Source organism: Aptenodytes forsteri, unplaced genomic scaffold, assembly GCF_000699145.1.
Source record: "Aptenodytes forsteri isolate BGI_AS27 unplaced genomic scaffold, ASM69914v1 Scaffold231, whole genome shotgun sequence".
Classification (NCBI taxonomy): Eukaryota; Metazoa; Chordata; class Aves; order Sphenisciformes; family Spheniscidae; genus Aptenodytes; species Aptenodytes forsteri.
In genome coordinates this window covers 2,956,302-2,967,872 of record NW_008796046.1, presented here as the reverse complement: position 1 = coordinate 2,967,872, position 11,571 = coordinate 2,956,302, and the positions used below count along the sequence as shown (strand labels likewise).

General features: G+C 44.4%; 1 protein-coding gene across 1 annotated transcript in view; it reads left to right on the top strand.

Moving 5' to 3' along the window:
- Nucleotides 1-11,571, top strand: part of LOC103904642 (probable asparagine--tRNA ligase, mitochondrial) — a 37,113-nt gene that overhangs the window by 10,801 nt on the left and 14,741 nt on the right. Inside the window, exons 2-3 of the mRNA XM_009286141.2 lie at nucleotides 3,819-3,951; nucleotides 10,976-11,074. Coding sequence (XP_009284416.1) covers nucleotides 3,819-3,951; nucleotides 10,976-11,074 — 232 coding nt within the window. The remainder of the gene's footprint in view (nucleotides 1-3,818; nucleotides 3,952-10,975; nucleotides 11,075-11,571) is intronic.

The following is an 11,571-nucleotide window of genomic DNA, read 5'->3' as shown; positions in this document are numbered from 1 at the left end:
TAAAGACTCTTGAGTGCCCACAACCCCAGCTGACCTAGGCACTTTTGGAGACTTAGCCAGAATTTTCAAGTTATTTTTAAATGCTGGAAGTTTGCAGAGGTCTGGGAATGTTAAATGATTGATTATTTGCATGGTAGAGCATAGGAGTCACAGCCCAGGACTGAGGCTCCATTGTGCTAGGTGCTGAATGCACACAGAACAAAATGACTGGTTTTGCCCTCGGTACCATGAAATCGGAGCGGAGTCAGCTCCCATCTCTCTTTTCGAATATATTTATACATGCTCAGTGTGATACAGCAGTGTATCAAATCATGGATACGATTTTTAATAGCAGATGAAGTACAAATAAAGGTCGGATTTGTGTAGCATGCATTTGCTTAATGTGTGGAATGGCAGGGCACAGTAAACAGCACATGAATGCCTGGATGAAAATAATTGTTTACGCTCGGAATTGATAACAGTGACTATATGTATTTTTAGCTGTGTTTCTCTGTTATGTCCAGGCCTCTGGTCAGTGCTGCATTGCCGTTACCAGATGACTTGCATTTACTGTGCTCCTTTGATCGCTGTGCCAGCATGACATCTGGCTAGTTTCCCTTTGCCAGGGTCCCAGGATCGTGGTGAAGTTCTCACACTTATTTGTATCTGTCTTTTCCCTTTACAATTAGCCTGAGAAATGAATGATTCCTATCCTCCCTGCACGTGTGGGTTTATTCTGGGGTTTGTTTTGTGGGGGTTTTTTTCCTTCTTCCAAGGGGCAGGCAGGAAAATTTACCCCCGCACCCGTGATGTTAGGTTTTCTACAGGCTATCACAAAGCCCTTACCCCTGCTGTTGTTGAGCACCTTGGGATAGTCCATGAAGTTGCAGTGCTAATGGTTCGTTTTGTAAAGGTAGATGGTTCTCAGTGTACAAGTTAGAGAAAAGTTACGTCCCGGCAGGGTGCCTAGAGCTGAGAAAAGACTGAAATCGGTTCCTGTGGGAGTTGTTCTGCACTGTCCTCCCCAAAAGCTCCGGTCTCGGGCACAGAGAGGCTTTATTCTTGCAGCAGAAAATCAATCTGTGACTGTGGAGTGTTTGACCATGGTTGACATCTTGGAGCAATAAGGATTTTTATTATTATTATTAGGTATCTTGCAGCCAGCAAGCCCCTTGGAAGATAAGTATCTAGTCCTCATGCTCGGGCTGCTATTCAGTAGGAAGTAAGTACAGTTCAAAGTGCTCATAGTAGCCTGCATTGCTGGAGACTGTCCTCTGCAACAGGAACCTACACGAAGTGCAGTGTCAGTGCCCGTGCCTGGACAGCGGCTGAGAAAAATGTGTGTCTCTCTGAAGCCTGCTGCTCTGTGGGACAGGATCTCCTGCTAGCCAGCTGGTATCACGCTTTAGTTTTAACTGTTACTTTTTGAAGACTTTATGCCAGGGAGAAATTAGAGACCTGCACATCAAACCCAGCAGTCTTGGGTGGGTACTTCAGCAATTGCAAGCTTTTCAGAATATTTTTGTCTTGTGTCCAGTCCCGGCCCAGTCACAATCTGAACTTGTGACTAAACTGATTTATGTAGGGAAAATTCTTTCTTTAACTGAAGAGCCCCAAATTGAAATATTTTAACAAAAGCCTGAAACATGGGCACAGGTAGCACAAGAACCTGCGTCTCCTGTTTCCTACTGCAGGCCAACCTCCGTGGCCTGGCAAGCAAAAGTTTTTGATCAGTTCTGCCTTAAACGTTAAACAATTTTGGCCGAGTGACTCATTGTTTCATATTTGTTGTTTGTATTGCTATAGCAGTTGAGGCTCTTAAGCATTGGATCCAAGATGTTGTTGTGCCAGGTGCTGTAGGAACATGGGGGAAAAAAAAACAAAAAGGCCTTGTGAGGAAGAACACGCGTTTCTCTAGAACCCAAGACAACAGATGGCTACAGATGGGGGAGCACAAGGAACTGATGAGATAATACTGACCTGTGCAGTGAGTAATAGTCTTGGTACATCGCTTATCTAAACATTGCTGAGGTTTTATAGACACTATAGCAAAGGGCAGTTTGAAAGAGGATGATCAAGTGACAGCAGAATTTTACAGTAATATCGCAGCAAGTGAGAACGGCAGCAGAGGGAAAAGAGGCATGCTGAAAATGATACTTGAGGAAAGATGTTTGCTGCAAAATCTGGTTAGCGTCGTAGATGCTGTGGTCATGTATGAGAAAGTACAGGTACAGGAGCAAAGTAGAGACAGAAAGTGTATTTGTTGGAGCAGGGAAAGCAGAGCCAGTGGGGAAAAGAAACCTACAGGCAGGCTGTGTATTCAGTCTTGACCTGGAACTTTCTTCGGGTGTGTTTACTACTAGCAACTCAAGGAAAAAGAAAGTGCTGTTTCTTTGGATCGTAACCTTTAACTGTCATGTGGCATGAGGGAACAGATGAGTGAAGCAGAATATGTGTGTGTTCCTTTATTTGCAGTGCAGATGCCTCCATAAGGGGCAAAGGAAAAACGCTGCTTTTTGTAGCGATGTTTATTTAAACTTCAGTTTAACAAAATCAGCCTGTGCAGAAACTTCAGCGAACATCCTCTTTAAGTTGAAAGCTTGCAGAGCAAGATGCAAGTCAAATGCCAAGCCCGGCAATTAGCATGCATCCTTTCATGAGTGTTAAACTGTGCTTAATCTCTACTGATCGGATTCTTTTTCTCCTACATGCTATCTACAGCTAAAAATAATGCCAAGTTAAAGATGTACCAAAGATAGCAGCTGCCCAATCCATGTTTTTTTCTGAAGCAGCTCACTCTCTCCGCAGTCATGGGTTGCTTCCCATGCAGCATGGGAGGAAACACAGCTACCACGGCATCTGTTTGGGAAGCTCTCGCTGGCTTGAGGATGTCCAGGAGCCCAAGTGCTCATAGCCCACAGTGTAAAAGGTATTGCTTGGAGTGCATCTTCCCCACGGTAAAAATAAAGCTTTTAAAAGTGTGTTGCTGTTTGTGATAGGAAGGTTTCTTATGAAGGAAGTGGAGAATCAAGAAGGCTTTTGTATCCTGTGTAACACAGCACGACGTGACTGCAGAACAAGAGAGGATATATTTAAATAGACTGCCCAGAAGGTTGCTGGAGAAATAACTTCATAATAGGAAATGCATTGGTTGCTTTAGCATAAAATGATATCCCAGATGTGTTCTCTGCAGTAGGGACCCCTTTTAGCAGAACCATTTTTAGCTGTGTGGAAGGATCCCAGTTCATTATCTCGAAGGCTCTTTCAGTGATAAACTTTGGTCTTGCCACTAGAGGGGGACTGCAAGCTGTACACCGTACATCCATCCTGCTGGGCTTCACCGGTCCCCTCTCAGTGCTGTCACCAGCCCAGCAACCCCAGCAGCAGGACCCTCTCTGCTCTGTTGGGCTCTGGGGTGTCACAGCACCCATAAAGGTCGGACCTTGCAGCCAAACAAACGTAAAGGGACGTGGACGAGGGAAGTCTGACTGGTGCGATGTCTGGGTGCTTCTCCAGTGATCTGGTTCTCCAGAACATCATTTTTTGTTCCCACACAGCTACAAAAAGTGTCCTGAGCATGAATGGTGTTCAGTGAAAGCTGAATGGGGTTTGCTGAGTCGTGCTGAGTCATGGAGAGGTGTGAATAACCCCTCTTAATGCCCAGCTGAAGCAATGTAATAGCAGCATACCCAACAGTGCCATTAAACTGGTTAAAGATGAAATAGAAACATGAGTGCTTCTAGACCCTGCGAGAAAAGTGAGCTTGTGGATGGGGCTTTCAATATAACAGACTCGCTTGTGTGCTGGGCCTGACCTACCTGTTTCTTGTTGCCTTGCAGGGCTTTTACCCACGTGTTCACCTTCGGCCCGACATTTCGAGCGGAAAACTCACAGAGTCGCCGGCACCTGGCGGAGTTCTATATGGTGGAGGCTGAGCTGTCCTTCACTGAAAGCCTCCAAGACATCATGCAGGTGGGCACTCCAAATGTCTATGCAGGACCGGTGCCAGAACTTCCTCCTCCTACTCCTCCTCCCTGAGCTGTGCTCCCTGCCCTCAACTAAGGGTGCAGCTCCTCTCACCCCGTGTGAGCTGGGTAGATATTGCACAGGGACTTCCCAAGGATCAGGGTTTGCTCAGCAGAGGTAAGGCCACAGAGGGGATTTGGAAGGGAAGATATAGGTGCGAACACAGCCCCCATCTGAATGGGAGGCTGCACAGTCGCTGTATTGCCAGGAAATGTGTAAATGTGCTTGACTGGTACTAATGAAAGTGGCACTCTCCCCTTCAAAGCCTTCAGGATCTCTCCAGTGAATCTGAGCAGTATTTATGCAGTGTGTCCCTTGGTGTGCTCTGTAAAGAGCTCTTTGAAACCTGCCTTGAAATCTCAAGTAGAAACAACAGTTCCTGGCATACGCTATTCACTGTGGCTTTAGCAGAAGACTGAAATCCTTAGAGTCAGCTAGCTTTTGATTTTTCAGGATTGACCTCTGGGTTGCAGTTTAACCACATGATGGATGCTAATGCATCTTACTAGTCTCAGCATAAGCCAGCTTATACCCAGTAGGACTTGTGAGTAAACATCCACACGCGCTCTCATATATCAGATAAGCTCCTTGAAAACTATTGGAGAAATAGCCTTAAAAAGAAAAAGACCTGAGGCACTGGCTACAGATGTATAAAATGACATCCAGGTGGCGGTGGTTTCTTCGGCCTGGATCATATACAGTCTGCTGAGTCAGTATGGCCTGACAGCAGAGCTGACATACTCTCACTTGTGTGTGCTGCTTCTGCATCTTGGATGTCTGGATGGCACTGGGCTGTGTGGACTGACCTGCTGGGAATCTCTGTGCTCCATCGTTAATAGCATCCCGCTCTTTCTTTTCTCTCTCCTTTTCTCCAGAACAACTTTGTGTATTCTTAGAGCACAGCATATGTATATGTTTATGCCTTACATCCTGAGCCCCCTGTTTCTCTAGGTAATCAGGAGCTGACTGAAATCTTCACTGCTTTTATCTAGTATAATAAGCAGGGTCTTCTGTTAAGTGGTGTTTGAGCCCTTGAATACAGCATGAAACCTATCTGTACTCTTGGGCTGAGAACCCTAATTTCTTGGCTTTTGAAGTATAGACAGCCAGTTCAGACAATTCAGAGAATTAATTTGAGAACTGTTCTGGAATGTGTAGCACTTTTATTTGTAGGGAAAGGAGGAACTTTCCCCCCTTGGCTTGGCTTTTGTTGTTGCTAAACATCTTGTGAAGTCTCAGCTTGTGCTCTCCTCTTTCACTTCTTCCCTCTGTCCCAAAGTCTTTGACAAGCATCTTTCCCTCTAACAGAAAGTCTCTTAGCGGCCATCATTTTGCATTCCTCATAGCGAGTCTACATTGCAACATGCTTACTTTTGTGATGTTCTCATTTGCAGAAGTGGAGTTCCCGTTTTATTTATTTTTAAATTCTTGGGCAATCTCTCTTTAAAAAAAAAAACAACCAAAACTGACAGCTGCTCTAAAGCCTAAGTTAAGTTTCTTTTTCCCCGCATAACTGACCTAAATTCAGTGTTCTGTCATGTATCTGCCCGTTGGGCAGTTTGTCTGTTTGTTGTCATCTGCAAGTTCTTTGTTCGGTGCAAAACGCCCAGTTGAAAGCCTTGGGGGCTCTTGGCCAGGGTTAGCATCTGAACTTTGTCCTCACATAAAGAACTGGATTGTTTAAAATTTATTTTTAAAATTGGTATTCAACATTTGGACTGAATACCTCTAACTTCAGCAACTTAGTGTGCTGGGAATGCTCAGCTTCTTCAGGGACATCTTGAAGTATTTGCTTATACACCATTAAATAAGAGCCTTGCTACAAAGATGTACATGTTTACCATTCACTGATGGGGCTTGAGATCTCTCTCTCAGCCAAAGCTCCAAAAGAAACATAGCTTTCCTTACAAAATAAAAGGAAAAAGAAGATTTAATGACAAAGTTACATGTATTTGGGAGCAAAGGGCCTGAAATCTTAGAGCAACAGCCTTTTTTCCCCACTGTAATTGCACGGAGTAATGCTCAGTTATTCCTACATTAGTAGCACAGTTCTTGTGAAGTCTCATGCGTCTTGATCATGCAATCTAAATTTCAGTTCTGTGCCAAAATGTGTTTTAGTGCTACAAAGAAGCTTAAACTCTTACAATACTGGTTTCACAATACTTTCTGTGGAAAGTCTCATGTGCTCAGTGCAGTACTCTACACTACGTGGCTGGGTGATAGTATTACTACTTTAGTGTACAGGGTGTATGTAAGCGTATCTAAGGAGAGGCCTCTGTGGCCTCTTTCCAGAAGAATCTAGTCAAGAAGTTGAGTCAAGTTGCCCCGAGACACTCTTCCTCCAAACTGGATGAGAAAGAGAGGGAGTTAGAAGAAGGTCAGGTAAGACAGTGGAAGGGGTCAAATTTGTATGGAAGTGTCTGGACTCACTAGAGCCATCGCCCCTCCAGTCCCTGAATTGGAGGTCCAAGGCTTCCAGTCTCATCTGTCCTCTGAGATGCCTGCTGCCACCCTCTCCCTTCAGGGCTGTCATGTAGCCGTATTTATAGGTCATTATCTTCTATTTTTTGTTCCACTGTCTTGGCAGTGCAGTGGATTTAAAGGATCCCACTTCACTCATGACACTAGTGGGCTCTCAAAGAGGCCATATGATGCAGTCATTGTTGAATTTCTCAAACGCACGTACAAAAACCATGCTAAAAAAACATTATTTAGGCTGTAAAGCTAGGAAATGCCAGGAGAAAGTTTTCCTGAGGGCATTTTTGGGAGTTTATGCATAGTGTTAGTGTTCCTTAACAAGATCACATCCTAGCACCACTGTCTCTTTAAGGGATGGAGAATACATGTCTTTAAGTTGGAGAATACAATTTAACACGCAGTATTTGAGCTCTGTCCTGAGGGCAGAAGTATTGTCTTCCACTCGTTACGTACTTCATCAAAATTAATTTTCTGTCATTACAGCCCAGTGACATGGAGCATTATTACCTCTGTTTTACAGAAGGGAATTCAGGCATGAAATGAAATCAGCAGTAGCACTGATTTTGGGTGCCAGTTTCAGGGACCTTAGATCTGAAATGTGGGTGTGGTTTGATTTCCAGAACAGTTTGCACTCAGAGTACTTTCTGTCTTCAGTGCCAAGGCTAATAAGACAGTTGGGCAAATCTGACTGCAGTCTCAAGGGAACAAACACTGGTGATCACATAGGAAAGGTTTGTTCCAAGTGTCTTGCGCAGCGCTCTAGGGACATTGTGGTATGTGCAGGGCTATAGGTTCCTTCTCTGAAGTGGCATCCAGCTGCCATAGCTGAGGCTCGCTCTGTTTCCTAACTTCCATCAGCATTTATTGTTCAGCTTTGATGGTCAGTGAAGCAGTGATCTGACAGACAAGAGTCTCCTTCCTTTCATAAGAGCAGCATCTCTCCAGAGTGGGTCCTGAGCTATTGATTATACAGCTGAGAGGAGACTTCATGACCAAGATCAGATGTGAATCTCTTCTGTGTGTGTATATGTGCACACACGTATGGTGTGTGTGAGTGAGCATGAAGGCAAGAAATAATGGTCCGCTTGGTGAATGTTTCATATGTAAATATGCTGTGATCTACACTGCATCCATATGCATGCTCCAGGTAAATGCATAAACAAAAATCCTACTGGCAGTTCTTGTGTTTTTTCTGGAAGTGTCTTATGTAATAAAGATGATGATTTGAACCCTTCTTCTAGTGTGCAGCACCTTCAATTGCTGCTGCTGACATTTACCGCTGTTTTGTTGATGATTTCCTCTGTTTCAGCTCTGGTCGTAATTTTATTTGGGAAGAGGATAAGTTGCAGTATCAAAAGAACCAAGTTACGATTAAACAATACAGTTGGGAGCTGCTCCTAATCAAAATCAGAGAGTTAACCGTTCAGTTCCACAGCAACATTGGGGAAGGCTAGGATTGATACTGCTGAACTTCTTTGAAAGGTGAAAAATCAAGAGATAAAGGCTGGGAGCGATGAGGGAGAAGGGAAAACTTTTACCTCTGTCCTCCTCGACTGCCCTCCTCCCAGCACAATTTCTACATTTCCATTATGAAGCAAGCAAATTAATGGGCTTTTGGACACCAAGAGTCCCACCTCTGAGATGAGCAACTTGCTGTGATTCCCATGGCTTTTTCCCTGTATAAGTCTCCTATCAAACATGTTTCTTACAGGGTACGTTCAAACCAATCACTTGGCCTATAGCTCCAGCTCACGCGTTCCCTCAAACCGGCAAGCCAGTGGTTATGCTTCTCCACTCATTTTTCATATAGCCTACTTTCTAGTCCTTCATTATATTTTCTGCTTAAAGCTGTAACTTCTGAGTTGGAGAGCTTTTTTTTTTCCCCCTCCCCTTTTCTTTATTTCCCTCCACTGTTCATGCCTCGTACACATCTGGCATAAATAAGAGCAGTGAGGAGGCCAATGCATGACCCACGTGTCTCTTTTTTGCCAGCATAAAACCTCAGTCTCAAACCTGGAAATATTTGTCAGATTGTTTTTCCCATACCACCCACATCTTTTTTCCACAAGAGGAAGCTGCTTATGTTGAATGCTGTGGGAACCTAATTGTTACTTTATCGCACAGTGAGGAAAAAAAGTGCTAATTAAACAACATGCTTTTCTGAAAGCAGATGATACTTTCATTTTCTAGAAAGAGGAAGCTTAATGTAAAATCCCTTCGTCTCTGCCTGGTGAAACCAGATGAATTGCCAAGAAGTTTTCTAATTTCATTTGCATAAGCCTTTTTCGAGCTACTTTGAAGAAAGTTCAAAGCTGACTTGTTTGGTTATTTGCCACTCAGCAGCAGGAATGCTAGCTTTTCATTTCCTCTGTGTTTGAGTACCAGTAGGGGTAAAACTGTTCATCTGCGTATGATAATGCTGTTCCTTTATTTGGATCTTCCCTTTTTAAACAGAGGGCTCAGATTGATGCAGGAGTCTGAAGGCTGAGTTTGGCTCCAGAGGAGTCAAAATGGGCTGATTTACCAGCTTTTCGAGGCTGGTGGGATGCAGAGGAGGTTCATCAGAGCAGTGTTTCAGCAGCTTGGGACAGGTGGTGAAGGCTGTTCTTCTAAACATGAGAGTTTGAACAACATGCCTGAAATCTCATCTTGTCTATATCAGTAGCCCAGCTTCTTCTTTTCTGTGCCTTTTGTTCCTCTTGCCCTGTAAGGTCTGGTTCCTTGCAAGGCACAGACCTGCTTCTTCCTCAGATCCGCTGACTGAACGTCAGGTTCATCTTTTCGCAGTTAGTCTCCCCTGGGCTTTGCGGTGTCAAGGGACTGCTACTCACCTTAGTATCGTTGGTGGATACTTCGCTTCTCTCAACTCTGCAGTTAATGAAGCAGTTGTTATGCTCACAGAAAAAAAAGCAGGAATGCGCCAGGACGTTCAGAGGTGCTGGTCCCATCCCAGGCTGAGATGACGTGCAGCCCGGCTGCATTGCTCTGTTGCTTACAAAGGAGATGAGAATAAGGAGGGTGATTCTGAAGAAGAGTTGGGATCATCAGTACTACACAGGTATCAACTACCTGCTTTGTGCAGGCATGGAACTACGAGGAGTCATGGGAACTCTTAATCTGCATGACAGCAAGTGTCTTGGATGGTCTGCTTTGCTTAACCAAAAGAGAAGATTACTTTTAAAACGGGTTGATCAAAATGCAGTAGCATCCCATGTGGGGTTTTGGGGTGGGTTTTTTTTTTTCAGAACCAAAATGGCATTTTAATTTCTTCATGGGTGAAGCCCATTTTACTGGATAAGTATATCCAAATTGGATGTTAATGTCATTTAGCTAATCCACATTAGTTTAGGGAAATGAAAGCACATCTTTTTTTAGTTTCTCAAACATCCCTGCATTGATGTGTCCTCTGCTTTAGCTCTCTGCTGGTCTCTGTACATGTTCTCTTTGCTTTGCTCTTACTGTCTCTCTAGCTGGGATCTGTTTGAAATAGTGTGGCCAGGAGGACTAAGGAAGTGATCGTTGCCCTATACTCGGCCCTGGTGAGGCCGCACCTCGAATACTGTGTTCAGTTTTGGGCCCCTCACTACAAGAAGGACACTGAGGTGCTGGAGCGTGTCCAGAGAACAGCAGTGAGGCTGGTGAAGGGTCTGGAGAACAAGTCTTATGAGGAGCGGCTGAGGGAACTGGGGTTGTTTAGCCTGGAGAAAAGGAGGCTCAGGGGAGATCTCATCGCTCTCTACAACCACCTGAAAGGAGGTTGTAGCGAGGTGGGAGGAAATGGCCTCAAGTTACACCAGGGGAGGTTTAGATTGGATATTAGGAAAAAATTCTTACCCAAAAGGGTTGCCAAGCATTGGAACAGGCTGCCCCAGGAAGTGGTGGAGTCCCCATCCCTGGAGGTATTGAAAAGACGTGTAGATGTGGTGCTTAGGGACATGGTTTAGTGGTGGACTTGGCAGTGCTAGGTTGGACTCGATGATCTTAGAGATCTTTTCCAACCTAAATGATTCTATGATTCTATGATGGGCTGGCTCTACACAGTACACGTTTATTCTCCTCTCCTTTAGTTCTGCCCCTTGTAACAAACAAAGCACAAAACCTGAATTGCTCGTTACAGGAAAGGCACCTCACTAATAATTAGAGACCAGTCACCACAAATGGTTGTAATGTGTGTGTTTGTGGCTGACCAGGGATGCTGCTTGAATATTTTAGCTGTGCTTTTTTCACTGGAGATACCTGACTGAAGGTACTGAGGCCATCAGCAAACAGTGAAGCCCTAAACCCTTAGCAGAAACAGAGATTCCATTCCTCTTCAGCTACTGAGCAAGCCTGCTAATTAGGAGCCTTAGCAAGCTGGTACCATCTTATACAGTCTGACCGTGCAGGACAGAAGCTCCTTCTGTACCCTTTGGCTGATGTGTACCGTGTTTTATTTATAGTCTGGGACATCTAAGCAGTGTTAATCTTTACGGACTCCTGTTTTCTCTATTAGGTTATGGAAGATCTTTTCAAGACAGCGACAAACACTGTGCTCTCCAAATGTCCTCGTGATGTTGAGCTTTTTCATAAATACATAGCTCCTGCCCAGAAGGTAATAAATGTGACAGGAAAGAGCTGCAATCCTTTTATGCATTTTGGGGCCTCTTGTCAATAGGGAGGCTTAATTTTTTTTTTTTTTAAATATGTTGTCCTGTGTTAACAAACTGTGAAGAGCCAAAAGTCAGCCGGAGCTTAAGTGAGTGCTCAGGCCAACACAGAGAGGACACACAACTTTCTGTAGCTGTTAGCAAGTGTGGTAGAACTGTAGCTGTCACATCATCTAGCAGCCTCTGAATCCTCAGCTCCAAAAATCAAGTACCTTTTTTAGGTAATGAATGGTAATTAGTAATTAGTAATTATTAGGTAATTCATTTTAGCAATGAATGACCGGGAGTGGATTTTGATCCATATCTATACAGAGGCATCTGGACAGGCTGGATCGATGGGCCGAGGCCAATTGTATGAGGTTCAACAAGGCCAAGTGCCGGGTCCTGCACTTCGGCCACAACAACCCCATGCAGCGCTACAGGCTTGGGGAAGAGGGGCTGG